Genomic DNA, 27,143 nt, shown 5'->3' with positions numbered 1-27,143 from the left:
TTAATCTATTTCCTCATCAGTTGTTTACATGTTAAGCGCGGGTGACGATGTGTCTGCCCTAAGCAACAAAATAAATGCCATCAATTAAACGATGCGATATTGGAAGTATGGTAACTTTTAGTAAGTATCAGTGATGTCAATTTAATCATAATATCTATTCGTGAAGTTGAGATTGTACTGTAACAGTTCCCTGATAAGGATACAGTCGAACAACACCTACAGAATTCCGGAGATTACCAAGGCTGATCAGAAGGCCAAAACGAATTCCAACAATAGCCCAAAGATTTACGAAGATCTACGACGATCTTCAAGGATTAGTGAAACTTGCCCAAAGATTTTGGCGATCTAAGGTATCCGAACGTTACCCGAAAGATGTTTTTGGTAAGGACATGAACATATAATACCACATTTTACTTACTCAGGATATCGTTCCAAGGCGATTTGGTGTCAAAAACTGTGGCATATAAACTATATTATGCTTTAGACATGTACTGCAATCTTTTTATTGCAATTCAAATAGGTGTTCTGTTTGATTTTTTTACCAGTGGTTAATCTCCTGTAGGAACCAAGACTACCTAAATATAGATAATAACGCCCATTCGCTAGCATACATACACATAAATTAGTCAGGAATGTACAATATCACTTGTCTCTGGTGAAACATTTTGGTAGAGAATGTAACGGAGTTTACTGATTAGAAGAAAGTTCAACTTAGCATGGAAAACGCAAACACGAAATTTTCTCAATTTTGTTTTTCTGAAAGAAAATACCATGATTGCTTTACAGAAAACTGGAATCAAACAATATTCAAAACCTTACTGGCGATGTCTTTTCTGCTCTGAAAAAGCTTAGTTTTCTGTAAGTGTGGGGCATTTCTTTCATATACCATCTGGCATAGACCATCTTGTACTTAAGTTTTTCAAAACCTGCTTATTGTTAAACTTGAATTCTGTAAAAAAGAAAATTATGTAGGAATCTAACACAAAACAAGAAATCAAGAAATTACACCATAGAGGAATCAAGATTAAATAATTTATTATTATTATTATCATTATCATTATCGTTATTATTATTATTATTATTAATTTATAATAAATGTTCCATTTCCATGTCATGTCTCAAGTAGATTCCATCAAGAAAGAATATCTCATGTACACTTTAGAGCATGAGGATATAATCTTATCCCACAAAACCCATTCCTATAATGTATAAGAAATTCCATGAGCAACAGAGGACACCAAGAGAAGAGATGTAATGAGAGATTTTTAATTTCACAGGGATCTTTCCTTCAACAAGATTCAATATTTACCGCAGGGCTTGTTCTCTTCTTTGACGAACATACTATTTATGTGAGTATGTAAGAGAAAGCAAGGGTTTCGAGAATATCGATAGATCAATTGCAAACTTGATGGATAAGGCCTCATTTTTAAATATAACGTCAGCGAAGTGGGTGAAAAATACTTCTTGTAAAATTAATGTCATACTCGTAAGCAGTTTTCCATCATCCTTCGACCCGTCGACCGACCCATGGTAATCTATTGAGAGACAATGGTTTTTCACATCTTTAGAACACATTCTATCAAAGGAATGAATGACGCATGTATCACATAAAAGCAATGCGATTGTTCATAGGCTAAGTTTGTCGCGGAGGGCCTAGCGACCACTCCAAGAGACTATAGGCTTAGTAACCACTCCTGCGGAGCATATGCCCGAAGCGAGAATCTTTTCCTCCATGTTAAATCAGTCGTTGTCCTAGTAAATAAAGAAAATCGCGTTCGCGACATGGTAGCAGAGCGGCTAAATCCACTGCCGAAACGCCGACTTTAATCTTCCGTGGAGGACAGCCTGTTTTAAACCGGAGAAGAACCGTCAACAAAGAAAAAGACAAAATTACGAATTCGCTCGCTCGACGAAATCAACAACAGCAGCCATGAATTGAACCGACCCCGCCGACAAGATGACAGACTTGGGTGACATAAGAAGACTTATTGACCCAAGGAAAAGGCATGTAACTATGAACCTTGAGGCAGCAAAAGAAATGAAGGAACGTCCCATCGATGGTGATTTAGAACAACTTTTGGACGAAACCCGTGACAAGCGAGACCGCCTACAGCAGCATTTAACTGTTTATCAAAGCCTTCGCGGACAACTTGAAGCCGCTGCAAAAATCACTGGGAAAGCACACGACAAGGTGATGAAAGGTTATGAAGAATATGTTAACCTTGTTTTGCAAGCAGAAGAAGTCGTGGTAGGATTGAGCTCAAAAATGGCCATGATAAAGGATCGAATGGAATTCAAGTCACAACGAGGGACAAGTAAGGTGAACTTTGAACTCGAACAGAAGATGTTGGAGATCGAAAAGCAGAAGGCCGAAATTGAGCACCGAAAATTAAAAATTGAGGCAGAGCGACTTACCCTGGGAGCAAGAGAAACTGAGTTAGAAATTAGAAGTTGACACTAAACAAGGTAGGAATGGCAGGAATTCTGGGATTCCTTTAACTCAGCCATACATTCTAATCCATCTCTCAGTCCAGTAGAGAAAATTAATTACCTCAGATCTCAGCTAGAAGGAGATGCTGCAGATGTTATCTCAGGACAATCCTTGACTAATGCAAATTACGAACAGTCCATAAAATTGTCGAACGAACGTTATGGACAAAATGTGGTCATCATCAATGTTCGTTATTCTAGTCTTATGGATTTACCTGCCTCCTCAAGTCAAACATCAGCCCTACGCAAGAACTATGATCTCATTGAAGAACACCTTAGATCACTAGAAGCTCTTGGAGGGGATATTGAGAGTAAAATGCTAGTGTCCCTGATAATGGTTAAGTTACCCAAGATATTCTCATCCACCTGACTGACCAGAAAAAATGATGGTGACGAATGGACAGTACGGCTACTCAGAGATCAGTTGCATAGGTACATTAGTAACAGGGAAAATGCAGATAGGCAAAGTTCTGACAAATTTGATTACAAAGGCTCGGTTGGAAACATGTGGTCTACAACACAGGTCACCCAGTTTGATTCTAACACTAATACTGGTGCATTACTGTCTGAAACCAAACTACCGCAGAATCTCACTGGAAGAAAGAATACGATTTGCATTTGTTGCAGTGGACAACACTGGAGTGATGAGTGTCAAAAGTTCCCTACTGTGACAGCTAGGAAAGAAAAGATCAAGGGACACTGTTTTATTTGTCTCAAACAAGGTCACCACCAGAAAAACTGTACAGTGAAGAAGGCGTGTGTTTACTGCAAACAAAGAAATCGTCACCACGGAAGTCTCTGCATCAAGAAGTTTCCAGTTAAGAAGCCCTCAGAAATGGCACATTCTGCTACTGAACCCTTATCTGCTACTGTTGCTACAGAACATACCTTGCTGTCCTCTGATAAACAAGTACTGATGCAAACTGCCACCATTGAAGTAGAAAATTTGCAAAAATCAAGAAAAGTGACCACCAGATTGCTTCTACACACAGGCAGCCAAAGGACCTACATCACCAATGAGCTAGCAGAGAAACTCCAGTTGCCAATCACAGGATCAGAAACACTGACAGTGTACACATTCAGTGCATCAAAACCCAGAGAGCTTCACACGACTGTCACTGAACTCTGGCTGTTAACAAAAGATGGATCATCTCTGCATTTAATGTTTAATGTTGTACCCAAGATAACTGGTAACCTACAACGAGCATACCTCAACCCGGAGAAATTTAGTCACTTACTTAAGGACATTCCTCTTGCCGATTCAGTACCCTCAACTAAAGAAACTGCCAACATGGAACTGTTGCTAGGAAATGATTATTACTGTGATATTTCCTCTGGTGACATTTCAATGAAAGTAATCAGTCCAGGATTAGACCTCATAGAATCCAAGTTGGGATGGATCCTAACAGGCAGAGTGAAGTGTCAGGATGACAAACCAGACAGCTCCATCTCAATGCTGACCTACAAATCCAGTCCTATCAGTGTACATCTGAGTGCTCAGTCAGATGACCAGCAACCATTAGCTGAACAAAAGACACACCTTGAAGAGGTTTGGAAACTTGAGACCCTGGGCATTAGAGAGTCTGTGCAAGAAAATGACGATGACAAATCTCTGCAAAATTTAACGAAACGATCCACTTTGAAGGCGGACGTTACCAAGTAACCTGGCCTTGGAAAGAAGAGTTTCCATCATTACCAACCAATTATGAACTGGCAATGGGAGGATTGAGATCCCAAGTCAAACGACTGTCACGAAATGACGAACATCTCCAGAAATATGATGCCGTAATCCAGGACCAAGTACAGAAGGAAATTGTGGAAGTCGTCCCAGATGAAAATTGTACAAACACCTTGAAACACTACATTCCACACCATGAGGTACTGACACCTGAGAAGACAACAATAAAACTTAGAATTGAAGGGGTGAGTGCAAAACCATGCTAAGTGACGATTTTGTGTGTGTGTTTTTTTTTTACTCAAAAGTGCCTGAATTTTTGCATGTGGTTTTCAATTTAATAGAAAAACATCACCCTGTATTTTTTTTCGCTGGTTTGCTCTTCGTTTTCGAGAAATAACGTATGCAAAAAAAACTCCGTTTTCCTGCGGCATCTTTTGGAGATCTTTTGTTGCACGAGAAACAAAAGAAGTCTTTTGTTTCGCTGAACAATGAAATCAGCGAAGCGTCACTTTAGCCGCCAGTTGATGGAGCTGAAACAAGTAATATAAACAAATAATTGAACCGATCTGGTAACGCTGCTCTGTTAGCGCAAGCGATTAACGCGCTGCGCTGCGGTCCATTTACTAAATCCTCAGGTGGTGGTTCGATATCATTTCGGATGATTTTTTTTTTTTTCGTTATCTCTCTTCTTCTTTTTAAAACCTAAGCACCCTTTCCAAGAATCCTTGCTGTCGATGTGCTAAAATAAACCGTTTTCAAGTTCGTATTTAAGTCCACCTTCGAATAGTATAAAGTAGTTAATGGAGCCGAAACAAGTATTTCAAAAAGAAATAATTGTCTCTCTTGGCATACTGTGCTTTGATGGCGCAAGCGATTAAAGCGCTGCGCTCCAGGCCGCTGACTATTAAACTGAAGTTTGGTTCGACAACACAACAATCGATTTTTTTTTTTTTTTCGTTATCTGTCTTCTTTTTAAAACCAAAGCACCCTTTCCGAGAACCCGTGCTATCGATACCGCTAAAATCAACGAAAGCGGGTATGATTATAGTGGGTCGAGTTCAACACGGCATTAGCCCCTCTTCTTTTTTTTTTTTTTTTTTTTTTGTTAATTTCTCCCCTTCTTTTTGAAACCAAAATATTAAAATAGCCCGTACTGTCGATGCTGCTAGTCCTAAAATAAACCGTTCAAGTTCGCATCGAAATCCATCTTCGATTAATAACATTCCGTGTATATCGAAAGATTCGCCCATTTATCGATGCCGTCGTGGATAAACTTTTCAAGGTCTCTTTTTAAAGTGAAGTTTGAGCGTTTGCGCGTGTAGCGTTTTCAAAAAGCGAATATCAGCGACCGCTTGTTGTTCGAGCCGATACAAGTTTTGTTTTTATAACATTAATTTAATGCGGTCACGTTGTCTCCTTAGCACAAGCGATGAAAGCGCTACGCGTCGCGAGGGTTAATATTTTGTCGTCATGAGACCGGTTCGACACAACATCAGCCCCTTTTTTTCCTGTTAATTTCTCCTCTTCTTTTTGAAACCAAAACATTAAAATAGGCCGTACTATTGATGCTGCTAGTGTAAACCATTTAAGTTCGCATTGAAATACACCTTCGATTAATAAAGTTCCGAGTGTATCGAAAGATTCGCCCATTTATATATGCCGTCGTCGATAAACTTTTCAAGGTCTTTTTTTGAAGTGAAGTTTGAGCATTTGAGCGTGTAGCGTTTTCAAAAAACGAATTCAATGAAATAAAATCAGCGACCGCTAGTTGTTCGAGCCGACGGATACGCAAGTATTATGTTTACAAAATTAATGCCCTTTGATCAAGTTCGAATAAACTAACGTTTTGTCGAGAGACCGGTTCGACACCACATCAGCCCCTTTTTTTCCTGTTAATTTCTCCTCTTCTTTTTGAAACCAAAACATTAAAATAGCCCTTACTATCGATGCCGCTAAAATAAACCGTTAATAAGCTCCGACGCCTCCGCAAAGACCAGAAAGAAGAATCAAAGCCTAAACGAAAGCCTTCACCGTAGCCCTGTCATATTGAAGGATCTATGTGGCCTTCTCTTGAGGTTCAGGCTTCACAAAGTGGCGCTAGTTGCAGATGTGGAGAAAGCCTTCCTGCAACCTGATGATCTAGATGTAACAAAGTTCCTCTGGTTAAAAGACCCTTCCAAGCCTACCCTTGAGAACAATATTCAAGTACTGAGATTCACCAGAGTCCCATTTGGTATGATATCCAGTCCATTTCTGTTGGCCGCAACAATTAAGAACCCCATCGCTCACCAGATAGCGGATAACATGTATGTAGACAACATGATTACAGGCGTTAAAACATCAACACAAGCAGATGAGCTGTACAAAGAAGCCAAGACTCTCTTCCAATCCGCATCAATGAATCTTCGTGAGTGGGCTTCGAACTCCTCTGAATTTCTCCAGAATATCCCAGAATGTGATCGAACCAGTGCAGAAACCATGAAGGTCCTAGGAACCTCCTGGTATTTGACCACAGATACCATTTTCATCAATGGATCTCACAATCTCTCCTCCGACGTGATCACAAAAAGGGAAGCATTGCAGTCTGTCAGCAGAATTTACGACCCATTGGGTCTCTTTTCTTCAGCCACTCTGAATGCAAAGCTGTTCATTCAGGAACTGTGGAAACAAGAAAAAGATTGGGACGAGACATTCAGTCAGTCACAGCAACAAGAATGGAGCAAGATAAGTGAGAACCAGACTCCATTGTCCTCTCAGCCATTACCCAGATATATTGGAGGAGATGAACACAAACTGTTCTGCTTTACAGATGCCTTTGCCAAAGCCTATTTAGCAGCAGTATACCTCTACTCCTCAGTAAATGGAAAAGCAACTGTCAACCTGGTGTTTTCCAAAGCAAGCGTTGCCCCAGCCAAACCTCTCAGCATTCCAAGGTTGAAACTACTAGGTGTTCTTATCGGAACGAAATACCTTAACTATGTAACTCAGCAACTTCAGTTGTCCGTGGTAGATAGATTTCTGTGGACCAACTCACAGTGTGTTCTTCACTGGATGAAAACTTGTAAGCCATTACCCGTGTTTGTTCAGAACCGGCTTAGACAGATTACCTCACACATGGACATCAAGTTCGACTATGTGTCTTCACAAAATCCCGCTGATCTGGCTACCAGAGGTGTTCTAACCGATGAACTTATCCACAATAACTTGTGGTTGCCTGGCCCATCGTGGTTAACTGATCATCCATCACAATGGCCCTCGTGGAAGTCAACACAGTTTAACAGCAAGATGTCTGAACAGAATATCAAACAGTCTCCTGGGCCACGTGTTATGTATGAGACCGCAACATTGGCTGAAATACCGAGAGAGAGCAGCAAAATGCCCTTTGACAAGCCAGTTGCCCCCTTTGGCATCAACGAAAGAAATTACTCCTCTAACCAAACTACTCAGAGTGAACGCTTGGGCTTTGCGATTAATCCGAAAACTACAGAAGAAGAGTACAATCAAAGGCCAGTTTACATCGGACGAAATAAGCCAAGCAAAGGTCATGTGGGAGAATTATGTCCAAAAGAGTGCGTTCACACCAGAAATCAATGCAGTCACAGAAAATTCAAGACACCATCTGAAGAAGCAATTAGGTCTGCAGTTGGATGAAAACGGAGTACTACGGTGCCATGGTAGATTGATCAGTGAAAACCTCCCAGAACATACTGTGTTCCCAAAACTCTTTCCGAGGCACCATGTCTTTACAAGCTTGGTGATAAAGAGTTTCCATGATAAGTTGATGCATGCAGGTGTATCTCACACATAACAGCTATCAGAAGAGAATTCTGGATTCCACAAGGATGATCATCTGTAACAAGAGTTCTACTCATCTACTTGAGATGCAGACGACATCAAGGAGCACCATACAGAATGCCCGCAATGGCTCCTTATCCACGATCAAGAATAGAAGAATCTCCGCCCTTTACCTACACCGGTCTTGACTATCTTGGACCCTTGTATGTGAAAGTCAGTCAGCTATCAGCAACCCAAAAAGTCTGGTTGTGTCTGTTTACTTGTTTAGCTGTTAGGGCTATTGACGTAGAAGTGGCTGATGACATGACTGCCGAACAATTCCTGTTATGCCTAAGGAGATTCATTGCCACACGTGGAAAACCGAAACAGATAATTTCCGACAATGCTTCTCGGTTCAAAGTAGTAAAGTCAACTGTTGCGGAAGCCTGGCAACTCTCTACGACAAGTCCTGACACACAAACTTACCTGGCCAACAAAGGCATAAAATGCAGCTTCATCATTGAACTGGCCCCCTGGATGGGTGGTTTTTATGAAAGACTTATCGGACTTGTAAAGCAATTTCTTCGAAAGAGTATTGGAAAGATTTGTCTTACTATGGTTCAAAGGGAAACCGTTTTAAAAGAGGTCGAAGCAGTTGTCAATTCCATTAGTCTACGTAGGAGCAGACTTCAGCTCTGGATTCACACTCACCCCAGGAGATTTCCTCAGCCTAAACCCCAAAACAGGCGTATCTCCTTAGCAGAAGAAGATCGACAACAAGACCCAGATTTCTTTAGCGAGTTGAGTTCTTCACAAAAACTCCTTGACATGTGGCGTAAAGGTCAGAAACATCTTGACATGTTTTGGAAGCTATGGTTCAACGAATATGTATTGAGTTTGCGTGAACGGACCCAGAGACACTTAAAAGCTCCCAGGACACAATCCTCAACCCAACCTACTAAAGGAGACGTTATACTTCTAAAGGAAAGTTCGCCACTAGGTACCTGGAAGTTGCAGAGGAACTCATTTCAAGTACAGACGAGGAAATCAGAGCAGCTACAGTCCGGACAGCGTCAGGGAAGTTACTAAACCGTACGCTCAACTTCCCATCCCCTTGTAATGTGCTGAACAAAGAGAGACCCCAGTCCAGCCCAGCCGAAGTGAGGTTGACCAGCATGATGCAAGTCACCAGAGGAGCGGACAGAAACTTGGGAATGAGCGCCCAATCCGGAGGGCAGCTGTTAAAGCAAGACAAGCCCTAAACAAACTGTTGAACATTTAATCCTGATCGCAAATTGTTACTCTTTTTTTATTTTTTTCTGTAATGACTCCATTTCGTTCTGTTGAAATTTTCTTTTATCCCGAACATTGACAGTTAGAATTTCTCGGCTGGGGAGTGTCGCGGAGGGCCTAGCTACCACTCCACGAGACTATAGGCTTAGTAACCACTTCTGCGAAGCATGTGCTCGAAGCGAGAATCTTTTCCTCCATGTCAAATCAGTCGCTGTGTTAGTAAATAAAGAAAATCGCGTTCGCGACAAAGTTCAGGGGTAACTACAGATTTTTCGAGAGACACATTTTGGTTAGCCTGTCAGAGTTTGCCAATGATAGATACTACGCTTTGCAACTATTGGACTAACCAAAATGCAAGAGCTTCGTTATACCTTGGATTTGAGTTTATTAAAAACAAGTGCTGTTCACTGACTGATCTCCAGATTTCTACACAATAACAAGATAAGAGCTATATCAAATGGAACTATTACCAACAACGTGTTTCTTAAAAATCTGTGAGTATCTTAACATTCTTTTATAGGAAATAAGGAACATATTATAAATGGTTGTTATTTTCCGTCACATATAGATCGCACAATTTTTAAGATGCAGGAGAAATACATTTCGGACGCTGTGTCCACGAAAACGTCCAAGCATTTTTGACATTGAACGCCTAACAACCCTGTGTTGCCGTGGACTCTGAGCTACCCTAAAATTGGCTAAGTCAATTTGTTCCCAGTTAGAAAGTCACACCGTCACACTGTCACACAGCAGTCAATCAGTCAGTGACACAGCCAGTCAGAAAGTCAGACAGTCATACAGTCGGACAGACGGATAGTTGGATAGTTGGACAGTCAAAATCACACAGTCGGTCACATGTACAGCGACACATTCAGTAAGACACAGTCCCAGAATCAATCAGTCAGTCGTGTAAGTAGCTTGGTCACTCCTTAACTTCTTTAATGTTTTCTTTAAGATTGCTTTCAGACAATCCCATTAAGACGATTGAACCAGAGGCATTTACTGTTGGTATCGAAAGTTTAAGAATGTAAGTAACAATTCCCAGAAAAACATTATGATTTTTCTACAGATACAAAAAGAAACCCGTCGACACAAAGTAATTTTTTCTCAGCTATAAATGTTCCACCTGGCACAGCTATAAATGTCACAAGTTTTACATTCAAAACAAATTAACCATTGCTATCAAGGGGAATCTTTTTCAAATTTACATGGCTTTCTTTAAACCTTGTTTCTAGGTTTTCTCTCTTATACGATACTTTTCTTTCGTAGATATTTACTCCGGACAAAACTGAAGATATTGAGCTTCGAGTCCTTCATCGGTCTCCGTGGTCTTGATTTACAAATGTAAAGTAGTCTAAAGCTTTACTCTCAACGGCTCGCTCTCACTTTCTTGGGGGGGTTAGAGTGAGAGCAAGCCGCTTCCGACCGTCTGAGAATCAAACCTACAGTTTCTGATTTGATAGTCACTTTTCTTGGTAAAAAAATTAATAGAATCAAATAACACATACAAAAAGTCCTGAAGAAAACTGTCTTTGAGACCACTGATAAAGAAACAGTGGTATTAGTGTCTAAGTTTCTCGTTTCTCACATCCATAATATACATTCATTTAAATTAAATAACTTGTGAAAATTTTATATTGATCCCATCAAGGATGGTCTAGAGCAAAGCCAGTTATGAAAAAAAAGATTTGGTCCCTCAAATAGGCACCTTAAATTTTGACAGAAGAAAGCTCTACGAATAAGGGTTAATTAGTGATACTGAATCCGCCTCTACTATTCTCTCTTAAATGTCTATCAACTTTATTGGTGTCATAGGTAAATATATGTTCATAAAATTATATAGCAAAACAAAAAGAAATAAAACGTAAAGACCAACAGGGATTGCGCGAACGGGAAAGTATCCCATGCGAGGCGCAGCCCCAAATCTAAAAACAAAAAAAAGATAAAACGATCTAAAATTTAATAGAATTACAATAAATCTAATTTATAACTAATAACTAATAGTGAGCAGTAAGGTGTAAATTCGTTCATTCATTCATTCATTTATTCATTCATTCATTCATTCATTCATACACACATACACATGTTCGTTCGATAGTACGTCTGTTCGTTTTGTCGTTCGTTCGTTCGTTCGTTCATTCATTCTTTCGTTCTATCTCTCTTTTTTCTCTCTTTCTCTCTTTCTTTCTTTCTTTCTTTCTTTCTTTCAGGGTTATAAAAAATCGTACCCTGAGGACACTAAAATACGAGTTTCAAGGTCTGAGACGCTGCACGATTTATCTGTTAGTAATTTTAATGACATACCAAAACATTTCTTTTAACCACCTGTTCTGTATATATGAAATACAGGATGTTACATCGAGTGTTAAAAAATATTTTACGGGTGAGTACAGCGAATCATTGAGATATTTTTCGACGTGAAAAGAGAAATTTCGTATCTCCAAGCGACCATGTAATTTTTATTATGTAAAATCCCCACATACAACGCTTTTGACGATTTTCCGAAGATTTCCGACCACCTTCCGAAGATTTCCGATGATTCTCCAAACGTTGTTCGAAGGCCAAACATTTTCTGAAAAACACCCAAGATTTACGAAAAATACCAAAGAACTCCGAGGAAGATGCGAAGATGTTTCGATCGTACACCTACAGATTTAAGTACAGTTAAAGGGTAAAAAATGATATCAAAAATGATACGACACGTGTGGATAAAAATAATATCAAGTGGGTTAGCGTTTTTATTGGCTTGCTAGCTACCACATGGTATACCACTAAATTATACACAATAAAGGAATTACTCTCTCTTTCTCTCCTAGAAATCCGGTGAATTCTATTGATGAAACAATTAACGTCACTTGGAAGGAGAGCCCATTCTTAAATGATGCTCTTGTCGCCGCTGGATTCAGCGGTAGACGCAACAGTGACAATTATTCTTATACATTTCTACCGTGTCCCGTGGGAACATTTTCCAACTTTTCTTCTAAAGGAGCTGAAGGATGTATACAGTGCCCTCCGGGTATGTCACCACTGCAAGAATATCGACTATTCATCCAAATGAGGTGTTTTCTCGTTGTAATTGTTTCTTTTAAAAATGACACTTCGTTGGCAGTTGATAGTTACTACCCACGAGTCAAAAAGTGCAGTTTGTATTCATAACAAACATTTGGTTGCCGTAAGTAGCGTCGTCTTTACTATTTGTGGTACGATCAAATAAGAGACAACTTCTCAAAAAATCAGATTCACCTTGTTTCATTGAAAAGGATGCAGGATGCACGAGCTCCAGTCCGGTGTGATATAAGAGTGATTCCCAGTTTTGGATTTCATTAAAAAACATATTCTGTTTTTCTAGGAGGATTTTACTCCGATGATGTCGGTTACGTGGAAGAAAACTGCAAGAGATGTCCCAATGGTTCGTTCGTCCCATTTGATAAAACACCAGGAACGAGTTCTCAAGATTGCAAGTCCTGTCCATTAGGTAATAAAGAACTAGACCAGCATATTGTTTACAAGATTTTCAAGTACTGACTTAGTATGAATGTATCACTGACTGACTGACTGACTGACTAACTGAGTGACTCACTCACTGACTGACCCACTGACTAACTCAAATAAAATTGCATAGAACACCAACAGCATTTCTTGATGTATTGTCGGGGGTGTACCTCATTAAGACGTGAGCTGCACTCACATATTTCAAACGCTGACACCCATTACCCCAGTTTAAGTGATAACGAGAAGACGAAATATTTACTTAGAGCAGAAAACACGGTTACATCTAAAATAATAGGTAAATATATCCATTTAATGTTTCAAAAAAGCAAAGAGATTCTCAATTCACAAAAGTAATTAGCAGTACGAGTTTCCCAATTTATTGCATACGGATATGGTAAATATTCTTTTGTATTGTTATTAGTTAACGTTGAAACCTTTGTTGTAACTAGACCAATACCTCCCTTTGGAGAGTAAGGCGGAATAAAGATATAATATTACTATTACTATTACTATTACTATTACTATTACTATTACTATTACTATTACTATTACTATTACTATTACTATTACTATTACTATTACTATTGCTATTGCTATTGCTATTGCTATTGCTATTGCTATTGCTATTACTATTACTGTTACTGTTACTGTTACTGTTACTGTTACTGTTAATGTTACTGATACTGTTACTGTTACTGTTACTGTTACTGTTACTGTTACTGTTACTGTTACTGTTACTGTTACTGTTACTGTTACTGTTACTGTTACTGTTACTGTTACTGTTACTGTTACTGTTACTGCTACTGCTACTGTTACTTTTACTGCTACTGTTACTGTTACTGTTACTGTTACTATTACTATTACTATTGCTGACTCGCTGACTCACTGACCGACCAACTGAGTTATGAACTGCATGCACGGTGAATAAATAAATAATATTCACATTTTTTTCTAATTCTCAATAGGAACGGAGACTGACTTCTTTGCCGGATACCGTGCCTGTCGATGCTTAAAAGGACTTTATCGAACAGATATGTTTGATAAATGTTACAAATGTGGACAAGGGGGACTGGAATGCAAAAATGATTATGCTTCTTTGAAATCTGGTCATTGGTGGGAATGGCGAAATGAGTCACATAAAGAGCGTTACATCTATTTTATAGCAAATATGTTGTCATCTTCACCAGCGTTAGATGCGTCCAGTGTAAAATATACTTATCCTATACCAACGCCTTACAAGTGCCCAGTTGAAAAATCTTGCAAAGGTGGCTTAGATTCTCCGTGTAAAACCGGGTATGAAGGTCCACTTTGTGCCGTATGCAGCTCAGGATACTATAAGCAGTTACAGATCTGTACACGATGTCCAACAAAGAAGTGGATTGCGGCACAGTTGTCGATAATTGCGACTATCTTGTTGACAGTTGCTGTAGTGGTGGTTTGGAAGAGCAAACAGAAAGATAAGAAAGCCGAAGAAATCCCCCTAATAGACAGGTTCTTCTCTAAACTTAAGATCATAATTGGCTTTTATCAGGTTACTTATGGCTTACTCGAAGTATTCTCCTACATAAACTGGCCAGATTCCCTGGAGGTTATCGCCAAGTATTCAGGAGTATTACAGTTGAACATACTTCAGATTGCGCCCATTCAATGCCTCTTTGAAGGACTGCAGGTCGATGCATTTGGAAGCTTATTTGCAATAATGGCCGTGAATTCTGTTGTCATCGGTATTTCTGCTGCTTCTTACGCAGTGTATAAAGCAATAATCTTAAAACGTCAAAGCCTAGAGGATGAAGAGAAGTCAAGAAGACTTAAACAGACAAAAGAACTTGTGTACAGGTATTTATTCTTTTTCCTGTACGTGACGTACCTGAGCACGTGTTCCAAGACAGCCGCTGTCCTGCCCCTTGCTTGTCATGAACTTTGCCGAGATGAAAATGAAGAGTTTTGTCGAAAATATCTCAAAGCAGATTACAGCACTCAATGCCAGGGTCCAAACTACCACTATTTGCTCGTCGGGGCGTACTTATCCACTGCTTACATCATTTCCCTTGCTGCTGCCTCGTTCATCGCCCTTTGGAGACAACGAAGGATAATAGTTTCCTTAAAGGACGCCGAATCGTGCCGACAACCAGGTCATGGTATGGAAATGATCACAGGTTTGCGTTTTCTTTTCGAAAACTACAAACCTCGTTCGTGGTATTGGGAACTTGTTGAAATGTCTCGTAAAGTCATCCTTACATCCGCTCTGATTCTGGTGGGTCAAGAGAGCAGATCTTACATTGGCTTAACACTGGTTATCGCCGGGATGTATGGAATGCTTTTCTCCTGGATCCGTCCCATGCAAGATGCGTTCGAGAACAGATTGATGTCCACATCTCTTGCAGTTACTATCGTCAACTTAGCTGTTGGAGCCGTGAGTAGAATCCCAGCAGAGGATATACTAGTGTCAAGAGACACGTACACAGACGCAGTGTTATTCAAAATATTGGTACTTGGAGCAAATGCTTCGGTGATTGTTCTACTTCTTGGTATGATAACACAACTAATTACTTTTTTTTGTTGTTTTGAAGCAAATCTTTTAGTTAATTAATGACTCCCTTGAAGTTTCTAAAGTTAACGATTGACCACTTTGCCGATAATCGTTTTTTGATTTTTGGACCATTAGCTGGTTCATTATCAAATATTCCGTCAGCCTGATTGTGCCAGAATTATCCCAAATCTATGCTTATCTAGTATAAAAAGACGAGTAGGACACTTCTTCAACTCTTGGAGTGAGCCCAACAAAGTCCTCAGTCTGGTCTGTTCTTGGATGCTGTGATGGGGTGCTCTTCGAACTAAAATCATTCTTTTCCTTCTCTGTCATTGGGCGTAAAGGGTCCCAAGTCTTCATCTTTTCACTCCTCCGTAGGCATGTGGTACCCAAGTTAAGACAATCCCGAGATCGTCTTCAAACTCTGTACGCGTTATTGCAAGATATTTGATCCTAAAAAACATCGTGCTTCCCTAAATATGAAACTGTTCTTCTTGTTTGTTTGTTTGCAGTTCAGTACATTACCGTACTGTATTGCTACCTTCGGGAATGGTGGAAAAATCCGCATTGCTCATTTTCCTGCTGTCTGGCTTTGCTTTTGCCCCTCAATGATTTGCAAGGTGAAATTCACGGTTTAGCTGCAACTAATGTTCTTAACAACCAAATGCAGTCCGGACAAATGGATGCACCAACCCTTATTGGTGCTGTGAAAGACAGTGGCGCTATCGATGTTTCTCCTGAAGAGGGTAAACAAGATCACTCATTGTTTGCCGAGCAGGAGGAATATTGTCAAGACGCAGTGTACAACAAGAACCAAAGTCACAAAAAGACACAAACAGAGATGTATACGCTTTCTATTGCGGTCAAGGAAACACACTTTTGAATCTCTGTGAGTACAACACACATACGAAAACAAGACGAAATGTCATAGGCTTACGTTGTTTGTAAACAATTTATTGACATCTAATAAAATATTTCACAGACGTTGAAATAGTTAAATGATATAGAATCAAATTTGCATCGATTTCTGACTTCCCAAACTGACTTAGAAATTCTTTAAAATCCAAGAATGGAGCAATGAACAGAGGAACGATCACGCAGAGGACTTTATTAAACTTCACACCCGAAAAAACTGCTGTGAAATCGTCAATGTATTTCGTGCATGGGAAAATTGGTTGGAATTGAATTCCAGGATGGATATGAAATAGCACCCGTAAAACTGAAATAATAATACCGCGACTGTGTATATAGATCTCATTCATGTGCACATCGCGCCATACGTTTACAGAGTAAACTAAAAAGCTAAAAAAAAATAGGTATAAGCTCTTCAATTAAAAATGTTTCTTTTCACTAAAACATTATCTATTCAATAGCAGATCCAGACGAAACTTTGGATTGAAGCACAACGATTCAGTATCAAAACAATTGTTCTGTTATCTGTTTCTGTTTTCTTCAGAAAACTCCAAGTTGCCGATTGATGGAAGCTGCCCATGACCGCACAGCTATTTGGAGGCAATTTCGGCCAATTTTGTAGTTTCTACCAGAAGTTGACTTTCATGTTGGATTATTTTGTAATGCCAACGAGCTAATAGATACAAGAGGCAAAAAGGCTTCAAGATACTCTTAGACACTAATTCCATTATATTCTTTTGTTTAGTTTTGGATGTTTTGCGCAAATAGTAAGATGCTCTTTCATGGGTCAAATAAAATCACTGTACAAAATCTCAGTTGTAAATGTATTTAGTTTTGCGCTTACTCCTCAAGACATTTGTAAACAGAAATAATGAACAACAAGGCTGATAGTAAGTGACTGAGCGGCAAATCCAAGGTAAATGGTTTTGAATTCGAAATAACGGGTAATTCGAAATAACAAAGTTCGTATTAGCGGTTCGTGTAGCGGTGATGATGCGTAGGCCCAAATCGTGCAGCAAGCGGACGAAGTCCTCAAGATCAGAACCCACTTGCAAATGAGGGTGGAACGATAAATCATTGGTGCCAAGTTGCACGATAACAATGTCAGGGCGGACAGATTGCACGGCATGCAGATCATGTCGGATAGTCTTCGCCACTGTACCCCCTCCAACACAAGGCCAACTTATGGCAGCTGGTTCCGTTATTTTAAACGTTAAATCTAAATCCCCAGGGTTACGTTCAATGAAATCACGTTAACGTAGAATAAACGAATGCCCAGAACTAAAACGCGGGGTGTAGGTGTGCCGTGTGTAGCCATAACTATCGCCGAGGAAATAAAATAAGGAAGGCAGTTACCAAAGGAGCAAGTTAAAGAAACAGAGAGTAAGGTAAATATGTAAAATATATAGAGAGAACTTGCCTGAAAAAAGTTTTGACTTAGCGACTAAGTAGCTGTTCACAGGATGACGATGATCGCTGGAAGGGCCGCGTGTAACAGATAACATGACTTTTAGTTACGCCTGGGACACTCGCGTTCTCCTGATTGGTTAGGAAACCTGAACACACAGACTGTTGAATAACAGGAAATGCCTCGCACTAAGGACATGTTTTCAGTTGTTCAACATAATGTTTGACGTCACGATAACCATGTGATTTTCTGACCGAGTTTTCTTCAAACACAAATCCAAAATGACCGGTTCATTGCTGCGTTTTTTAATTCCGCAGGTGTACTGTGGATGGGGCCTTAGTTTCTTGAGCTCTCAAAAGCGATAGTCAACCACATTTAATGACTTATCACTCCCATGCTATCAACTTGACCAAATCTGGCTATAGGCGTTCGATAGCAAGCTAGCCAAGAGACAGTGTCCAGCTGGGTGTTTTTTTAGTAGTTATTATTCGCTTTTTTTTTTTTTTTTTTTCGTTTGATTGTTTCTGTTACGAGCAGAAGGGTACTCTTAAATCCCTGTAAACGCACTGTTGAAATTTTGGTTTTCCATCTATCAATGTAAGCAAAAAGAATGAAAAATAAAGTTCTGATCTACCCCACGTTTCCCACTGCGAATTTCAATACACCATAAGGCACTTAGGATCATCGATTGTGCCCAACTGGTTGATGGAATACTCTTTGGTCTCTCACCAATACAAGGTATAACATTTTGAAAATATGTAAGCGAAAAATCGGGTGGTTTCTTTTTAAGATCCAAATTTCAAAAAAATCAAGGAATCTTTCGGATATTTGCTTACTTTGGCCACGAAGTTTACTAGATTTTAATACGTCAAAGTGTTTCAGTGAGAAAATTTTAAATAGGTTTTCACCGAAAACAATAGAAACATCCAAAAAGCCTCCCACAATACTATAATTGCTATAACTGCATGATTGACGAGGTTTTAATTTGCTTATCTGCCACCTGCGCTTATGTGAGGGCTGGTATGTCAGTTTAGTTAACTCGGTTGTCTATGCCATTGAAATGTTGTATTTTCCGGAAAACACGCGGATTTTCAGGTCTACAACAGCCTCACAGGATGACTCTATGCAAGAGTACATAATTCTTTCTAGAAGGGTGGAAGATTCAGGTATAGTGCCTTCTTTACCTTTACTGTAGACGTTGTAGTTTGAACACTTGAACTCGAACTTTCACATAACAATGACTGAGTTCAGACGATTTTTTCTATTATTGTTTTTATTTCTATTACTACATTACTTGCAAAAAATTTTGGACGTTTTATTTTGAATGTTTAATTTTCGGACACTTTTTGTCGCGCGATTCGGATAAATCTCGAAGAAAAGTAAATTTGCTCCTGCAAAACAAATAAGACTGAAACAATATCAGTGAAATGATAGTTTTACCGCACCCTAAAGGTTTAACAGAAAAACCGATGACAAAATAAAACAAATTCTTATGTATTTCAACCAGTGCCTCAACAAGAGCTCGCTCCATGAAGGGAACTAAGAGTTTTAAAACTACTTAAAAGTTTTATACTATTCTGTAAATATTTCGGGTGCTTTAAATTTCGGATGTTGTATTTTAGAACATGCACTTTTTTCTTCCGAAATGAAAATCGTCCGAATTTTTTTGCAAGTGATGTATTGTTTATTTTGCATGTTGAGATACCTATTTCTTATTTCAATGGTGGTCTCTGAATTAAGCCTTCACTCGAAAGGACTAAAGTTAACAAATATTTCACATAAATATTCAACCTGTATGACTGCGTGATTCTGCAGTGCTGATCATAAATATTTCTCACTTGAGTGTTCAAGAAGCCATCCATTTTACCTCTTAACTGGTTGAAACTCTGAAATATATATTTCTGAAATACATTATGGCCGACGAAGTGTTTTGGTTTCCAATACTTTCAACACTTGAACTTTGGAATATGTCGCAAATAGCAAATTAAAAAAACGAGATTCTTAAAAAACGTTTATTTATTAAATTTCAGTGATCAAAACATGTGGGTTTCCTTTGAATGACAATTCATGTAGCACTACAAGAAAATATTAGCTTTATAAAATTCTACAAATCACGTAAAAAGAATAAGGTTTGCCAAAATGATCTTCTCGTTTATATTTCACTTTCAACGTTCCGTTCGTATAGTGATCATTTTTGTGGACAGCATCTTCTCTGTTTAGTATCTTCTATCGTGTTTAATTAGTTGTTTTACGTAAGTTTTTCAATATTATTTGAAGACATTTCAATTTTCGAAGATATACTTCTAGATGAATTTTCTGACCAGAAAAATACAAAAATGTTTCGTGTTTGTTTCGCGAATGGAAAATACAATTATTCTTGATACACATAAAATGATATATTTTCATTATTTTTATTTTATTAACTAAAAGCATGGCCCGGTAGACCAGACGAGAGCTCCTCATAACGAGCTCTATTCTTCAAGGGCTTCCAACAGTGGTTTTCTCTCACAGGCTATCTGGTGGTAAACAAAACTAAACAGTACTTAGCTTTTATTACTTGCAGGAAAGATACATCCTTATTAAGGGACGATATTTGTGAAAAAATGGAAGAAAAGTCCGTCAACAATTTCAAAATGCTGTTCCTACCACTCGTCCTTGTGCTAATTTGGAGCAAACAGGAGAACGTCTTTGCTCTTAAGGGTAAGAACAACTTTTTCCGTTTTTTTTTTTTTTTTTTTTTTTTTTTTTTCTGAATAACGTAGAAAATGGATATGTTCAGAGCCAGAACGCTTCCACATGACAGCTCGTTGTCCTCAAAGAGTGGTGTCAAATTTATATTTATGTGTATAACCTAGACAATTAGAAGTTAAGTGGAGAGCTTTTTCCCTTCACGTCTAGCTTACATTTTGGTCGAACTTGGCAAATTAGGAAGCTGCCTGAAAAATTCCAATATATGCTTCTAATTTGACGTGGGAGTAGATTCGAAGAAATGCAAATCTGAACGTTAAAACTGTTTACATGTCAAATTGAGCGAGACATTATTTGTCTCCTGGCACCACGGCTGAATACTAAAAAATTAACTTTGTTCAAAGTGGGCTAGTTCCGGAAGGGCACGGAGAAAAAACAAAAGATACTATAAACAGCCAAACGGATAAAGAAAAAGATCGATTTATGAAGATAATAGAGGACCACTTCGAAGATTTCACGCTTTCGCATTTTTTTTTTCCAATCAAGCAAAAAGTAAGCCCCAAAGTTATCAATGTTAACGAAGAAATACCAGAAATGTGCGCCAGGGGGCAAGCGCTTGTCCCAGGGCATACATTTATTTACACGAATTGGCAAGTTTTGATTCATTTATTTCCATGTGTTTATAACAGATTCTTTTGAAACTTCGTATAATATTTACTAAATTCGGCATGATCAATTGATCTATGAAGGTGGATTTCTGTTTATATGAAAAATACGAAAATTTTTACATATTGAGTGTCATCATAGAAGCGGTCCATTTCACTGTCGGTTGTTTTAATTTTATGTCTAATTATATCGTCATGAAAAATTGCCTCTTCGCCTCCGATGGCTATATTGAGCTGATTTGAAAGTTAGTTTTACCTCACTGGAATTGACAAGGATAACCAGATTTACTTAATATAACAAACCTAATTCTGTGTATTTTATCAATTTTCCATTATAAACAAAACTATGTGAGTATTTGGATCCATCAATTGTTTAATTCTTCCCTTACTTTGAAGATTTTACGATCTTCAGCTGTCTTCTGTGACAATATTTTCGCACTTCGAACAAAATTGCTCGTTCATTATCCATGAAAGGTAAACTCCAGCTATTCGCTGCTTACCAGAGTTTCCTCATCAAAACAAGCACTCGAACACCGTCTATTTTTTCAATACAAGCCAGACAAGCTACTTAGTTGTTGCGAGGAATTTGCTAAACAAACCTTTTTTTTCCTTCTAGCAGGATGTGGTTCTTTGGTAAACAACTCCCTGAAAAGTCCCGGATATCCAAACAATTACCCAAGCGATTTGCACTGTGTTTATTCCATTGTTATCCCACAAGGCATGGCGTTGAATATTTCATTTGAAGATTTTCACTTGGAAGAAGATTTTGGTTATTGCGAGTAAGCATCTCTACTAGAAGTAAAAAAAAAATTTCCCTCAGTTTCAGAGATCTCGAACTATAATTCATCATTGATATATAAATAATCTACAGCCTCTACTTCGCGCGAAAGTATGCTCGAATATTTGCTTCCAGGAACAGTTAATGTCCAGAGAAAAATATCCCAGCACATTTTTAAAGTCCAATGTAGGCTACTGTGTTTATTATCTTTCAAGTATTTTTCGCAACACGAGAGGTATTTTTAAAGTTGGGGAATGTCACTCGGATGTTGGGTCATATTCAGTCAAGTGACGCGTTTTGACCAATCGCGTGAGAGTAAAAATATTTATGCATATGACGTGAAAAAAATACTGTTTTTTATAATGTTAGCTATGACTACTTGAAGATTACCGATGGTAAAAGTCACACATTTGGCATATACTGTGGCGAAGAGACAGGGGAGAGTGTTGTTGTAACTGGAGACCACGTGATGATCACATTCCACTCTGACGACATTGAGCAACGAAGAGGATTTTTTATATTTTTCACGGCTATCCCAATTGGTAAGTAGACTAAGTTAGAATGCAACGAATGCATCTTCAGGTTTTTCACAGAATAGTAGCAAGGTATTGTGGGACGTTGTCTGACTTCTTTCCCAGAGAAGAGAAGGGCGAAAGGCTCGTGATAAAAAGTAGTGCTTTAATGGTAAGTGACTGTTTTAAACTTTACCAAAATTATCCAGCTAAATGTGTGATTCAGGAAAAGGCAATTACAAAGTATAAGCCAGAAGACTGAGGCACAAAATAGATCTTTGTGTTGTGATGTATACATGACGAAGTCCTCCTTACAAAAATCTTGTTGCCATGGTTGACAAACGCAAAATGTCGAAAGGGCTATTTATACGCCACGCACAAAACCTCCTCTCAAGGACCATTTTTTGTACTTATCGCTATGTTTGTAGCTATGTAAAGCCAAAATCAGATCATTTGCTCAACTAGATTTGGTAGACTTGAAAATGCTGCATATTTATTTTGAAAACAACATTTTTGCTGCCTCTATTTAAATTTCCATGTTACGATGAACTGACTAGATTCTGTGGCTAGTATAACTTCGGCTGGTAAGTCATGCATTTAAAAAGTAAAAGTGAGAGCATATATAGCTATATATGACTTACCGCCAGGCAAGTATCAAAATTTGTCGATACGGGTGTTAGATATGGAGCCCTTAAGCTCGAAACTTAGTATTTCCTATTCGCTAAGGTGTCACAAATGTTTTACCTCAAGTTAATAGTTCACATACTTTTCAATCTTTGACAGTTTTTCCCAAAGTGATATTGCAACAGCCTGTGGTACGAACATTGCCGGGCTTCAGGCTGTCCGTGTGTTCAACCAAAGGAACTCCTCCTGTGTACACAGCACTGACAAGAAACTCCACTGTAATAATAAATACAACACAGACTGATGTAACCATTCGGTTGAACGAAGAAGGTAACTACTCTTGTGTGGCCACTGGCAAGTATGGAGCCGACGTGAAAGAGTTCTCAGTCATATTTAACGGTGAGACATATTTCGAAAGAAAACATCTAATACCTTTTCTCTTAACGAGACCGAATTACTCAATTTTCAAAGTAGCCATACACCGTGGATAGTGTAAAAAGCTAAGAATAGACTGCAAAAGCGTCCCTTCTAGCAGAACTAGCAATAATCATTGTTGTCTCGTAATATAACCAAAGTTTTAAAAGATTCAATTACACTTTATTTCCCTCAGGAATAACTGATTTCATGCAGTTTACCTTGCTAGTAAATGTTCAATGATTTATAGTCGTGGCGACGTTTGGATTTGTATTCATAATTGACAGATTTTTATCATTTTATTTTTACGGTTTTGCTTAGTTAGATGCAATTGGGAAGATATTTCAAACGCAAGTGACATTGTTTTATCGCATCTCCAAACACCTCGAAACTCGTCAGAAATGCTCCACAGCCCGTCGTATTCTTAGCAATCTCCTCGATGTTTGCAAATGTTATATATGAAACCCTGCCTCTCTTATTTGAATAATTCCTTTTTCTTGTTTCCATGTTTAAGTAATTTGATCCTCAGTCTTCCATAGGCTTTTCGCCATTTACATGTCGGCACAATTTTAATGGTCCAGAATTCAAGTTTGTATTTTTTTCCCCTTAGATTGTGGAAATCGATGCTCTTATGAATGGAGAAGCTATAATGAAGGAAATTACCTTTCTTGTAGAAATTTAACTTTACTCGCATATCTTCATTGCGTTCCAAAAGCGACTCAGTGGCTGTAAGATCAAAAATTGCATTTGTAATATCATGGGTGACAAATTACTCCATAATTTTGGCGTGAAAGTTTCGCTTCAATTAATAATTTTACATGTGAAATTACAGAATTGCCAAAATTGCGCGAAATTTCTCGATACAGCGAGCAAGTCAGACGCCCGCCGTTGTGGCGTAATATGTCACCCAATATGTTTTAAAAAGGTAATCAAATTAAGAAATATTTTCACTTGCGTTTTGTCAAAATTCAAATAATTATTAGAATTTTGACAAAACGCGCGTGAAACTTTTTCCTAATGTCACTTGTCACCATTTGATTACCCATATTAATTTCTTGGTAATTTACACCATTTCATTTTAACAGTTGTCACTGTACTTTCCAAAAAGCTTTACTTGCCGCATTTATGGAAATCGGTTCGGTAAGAGGTCATAAATAAATTACAATATTCAAAGAGGAGGCCTCATCAGCCTTAGCTGTGTTGTTTTTTGTGGAGGGAGGAAAGCCGGGAAAAACCCTCGAAGCAAGGCGAGGACCAGCAACAAACTCAGCCTACATATGGCACCTGGCAGGAATCGAACCCGAGCCCCATTAGTGGGAGGCGAGCGGTCTCACCGCTGCGCCATCTCTGATCCCTAAATAATTCAATTTGTATATTTTCGAATTGATACAGATAGAAACGTTGTTATCTGTTTCAGGGAAGTTATTTCAAGCAACTTTTCACATCTTCGAATGAGAATGCTCTCTAATCTGACTAATATCTGGAATTTGTAAGTTTCCGTTCACGAAAACGTTTGCTCTCGATGTTAACGCTGGGTTGTTGGATATAAAGCCTGAAAGGTGAATTGACCACTTCCTTAAGTTATTTTACACTACTTCCTAAACGTACAATGTCTCTAAATCCATTCATGTCAAAGTAATTCAAAATGGCGGATCCAAAATGGCTTATATTTCATTATCTATGACGTCATAACGACGCCATTGTCGTAAATGTAAAACAAAGTGTTCATAGACATCAGAAACATTTACAGTTTTGTGGTTGTGCAGTCAAACGTGATGAAAACATTGATAGAAAAATTACATTGCTTTAATTTCACCCAAAATTGAAATAATGGCGTCATATTGTATCGCAATGACACCGGATTTATCTAGAGCTATTAGTATTTTATGACTATATTGTAGACGATTTGATCCAATACTAAATTTACCTCAATGATCTGACGGATGGTATTCACTGACTGGTTCATTGTCTTAGAAACTTAGCCTCGAACGCTATAACATTTCTACCTGACGATGTGTTTCCAGAACTGAAGGTTATAGAGCGGCTGTAAGTGAACTTGTTGTATGTAAGGCCCGGAGTAATTAACAGGAAGAGGAACAATGAATATTAAAAAGTTGAACACTGCGAAGACGAGGGATCGCTATTCCGATTAGCAGCTTCGTAATGGAGGCGCGACGGCTTATAGCAAGTCTATTTGTCTTTGGTCTTTGTGATGCGCCTCTTACAGAGCGTTTTTCACATGAGGTCCCTGCAGCCATATTGGTGTCCCAAAATAATGAAACGGTGGCCATGTTGATGTACCAAACTAATCCTGTGGGAGTTGAAATCTTTTCTTATGTAAACTTTTCGTTTTTTTCCAATAAATATGCATGGGTACTGGTCACGTGAGTAAAAAGGCTTTATAGTAGCAATACTCGATTTGGTAGACCAAGAATTACTGCATTTGATCATACAATAATCATGAAGCCCTCATTCGTTGGCGGAATTACTTATAGGAATCTTAGTCTCCTTGAAAAAGAGAAGTTTTTCCAGGATTTTTATTTATTGAACGTACGCTGCCTTTCACAGGTATTTATCTTCAAATGCTATTACATTTCTTCCTGAGCGTTTGTTTGCTAACCTGGCAAACCTGCATGTCTTGTAAGTTTATTTAAACTACTGATTTTCTAATGCCATCGCTAGGAAAACGGCGCTTTTTAACCTGAAGGCATCTTTCGTCATCATTATTTACAACGCAAGTGCAAAATATTCATATTTAAGTACTGCAACGCTGAAACACTGCCGTGAATTACCCCCTTTGGAAGTCTACGCAAGAAAATTAGAGTTTGACTGAGGAATGAGGAAGAAAATTCCTTAGCAAAGCGATTCCAGCAGTCTCAACTCTCGCTACTTTCCCTCCATTTCCCTTTCTCGGCGTTCGAGGCAAACGCACAGTCTAAGCTCTACAGTAGTTGCTTTAATATTCAATGGATGAACTTCTCAAACTCATTTATAGTTTATCAAGATTAAACAAACGAAATCATGACCGTAACGGTGTTTGGATATCTGATCTTAATTAACACAGATTTTTACGATCTCGGTGTTTGGAAATGTGGTCAAACACGGTCTTTCGTGTTGGATATATTACATCGCATTACGAGAGAGCCTAAGCGATGAGTAACTGAGCATTACGTGCCTATGTGCCTAAAGCAAGCAGTCAACAAAGCTTTGAGCAAGCCATCGCAATCAAAATGAAATGATACTTTATAAATTTGTTCAGATAGCGCTCTTAAAGGCGTATGATGAAGGATACAAATGCAGCATAACAATGAATTAACAATTAGCTCGTTACTCATATGTTCTTAGCTGTGCTAATTGAAGGATGTTCTCTTCTAGGGATTTGTCCTCAAACGCTATTGCCTTTCTCACGGAAAATGTGTTTGCCCCACTGAGAAATCTTAAATATCTGTAAGTGCACCCAGAACACTGCTGAAATAACGCAGAAAAGAATAAAAGCGAGAGAACGTGACAAATCAAAAGATTTTTTTTTCCTGGTTGGAGAGCAATGGCACTAAGATTACTTTCTTGATAAGTATAGATTAATTGATTCAGAAGACGTTCTAGTCGTGATAGCCCCAAGTTATTCATTTTCCTTAATTTGATTACATAGCACGAAAAAGAAAAATTCTCTTTCTGAAAATAAATAGTCTATTTATAAGTTGTGCCTTGTCGTTTCCCCTCATGCCTTAAACGCGTCCACGATTTTCAGCCAAGAGCTATTAATTTCATAGAATGTCGCTTTTTTCTACAGGTATTTGGGCTCGAACTTTCTAACAGTTCTACCTAATAGGGTTTTTGCCCCACTGACAAAGTTGCAAACGCTGTAAGTGAACCACAGTATGCCCC

At 38.6% G+C, this 27,143-nt stretch overlaps 5 protein-coding genes across 6 annotated transcripts in view; all 5 read left to right on the top strand.

The window, feature by feature from the left end:
• The window catches only part of LOC145481893 (uncharacterized), a 287,663-nt gene that overhangs the window by 154,035 nt on the left and 106,485 nt on the right, over nt 1-27,143 (top strand). The window lies entirely within an intron of this gene.
• Nucleotides 2,996-4,153, top strand: LOC145482501 (uncharacterized). The gene has a single exon (XM_081461103.1). The coding sequence runs from the start codon at nt 2,996-2,998 to the stop codon at nt 4,151-4,153; it is 1,158 nt and encodes a 385-aa protein (XP_081317229.1).
• On the top strand, nt 4,207-7,819 carry LOC145482500 (uncharacterized). The gene is made up of 2 exons (XM_081461102.1): nt 4,207-4,413; nt 6,161-7,819. Exons 1-2 carry the CDS (start codon nt 4,207-4,209, stop codon nt 7,817-7,819), a joined length of 1,866 nt encoding a protein of 621 aa, XP_081317228.1.
• LOC145481848 (uncharacterized) lies at nt 12,181-16,849 on the top strand. 2 transcript variants are annotated; one of them, XM_081460408.1, is made up of 4 exons: nt 12,181-12,251; nt 12,585-12,710; nt 13,693-15,255; nt 15,770-16,221. In XM_081460408.1, the coding sequence occupies exons 3-4, from the start codon at nt 13,761-13,763 to the stop codon at nt 16,138-16,140; spliced, it is 1,866 nt and encodes a 621-aa protein (XP_081316534.1). In that variant the 5' UTR covers nt 12,181-12,251; nt 12,585-12,710; nt 13,693-13,760; the 3' UTR covers nt 16,141-16,221. The 2 variants fall into 2 exon arrangements, with proteins under 2 accessions (XP_081316534.1, XP_081316533.1); XM_081460407.1 differs by lacking the exons at nt 12,181-12,251; nt 12,585-12,710 and adding an exon at nt 16,714-16,849 and having other exon boundaries at nt 13,663-15,255; nt 15,770-16,146.
• On the top strand, nt 21,582-22,300 carry LOC145482939 (CUB and peptidase domain-containing protein 1-like). The gene is made up of 2 exons (XM_081461574.1): nt 21,582-21,709; nt 22,078-22,300. The coding sequence occupies exons 1-2, from the start codon at nt 21,651-21,653 to the stop codon at nt 22,256-22,258; spliced, it is 240 nt and encodes a 79-aa protein (XP_081317700.1). The 5' UTR covers nt 21,582-21,650; the 3' UTR covers nt 22,259-22,300.

The sequence above is a fragment of the Orbicella franksi genome, chromosome 3 (assembly GCF_964199315.1).
Source record: "Orbicella franksi chromosome 3, jaOrbFran1.1, whole genome shotgun sequence".
NCBI lineage: Eukaryota > Metazoa > Cnidaria > Anthozoa > Scleractinia > Merulinidae > Orbicella > Orbicella franksi.
Note: the sequence above shows the minus strand (reverse complement) of the source record. Positions and strands in the feature narration are given on the sequence as shown.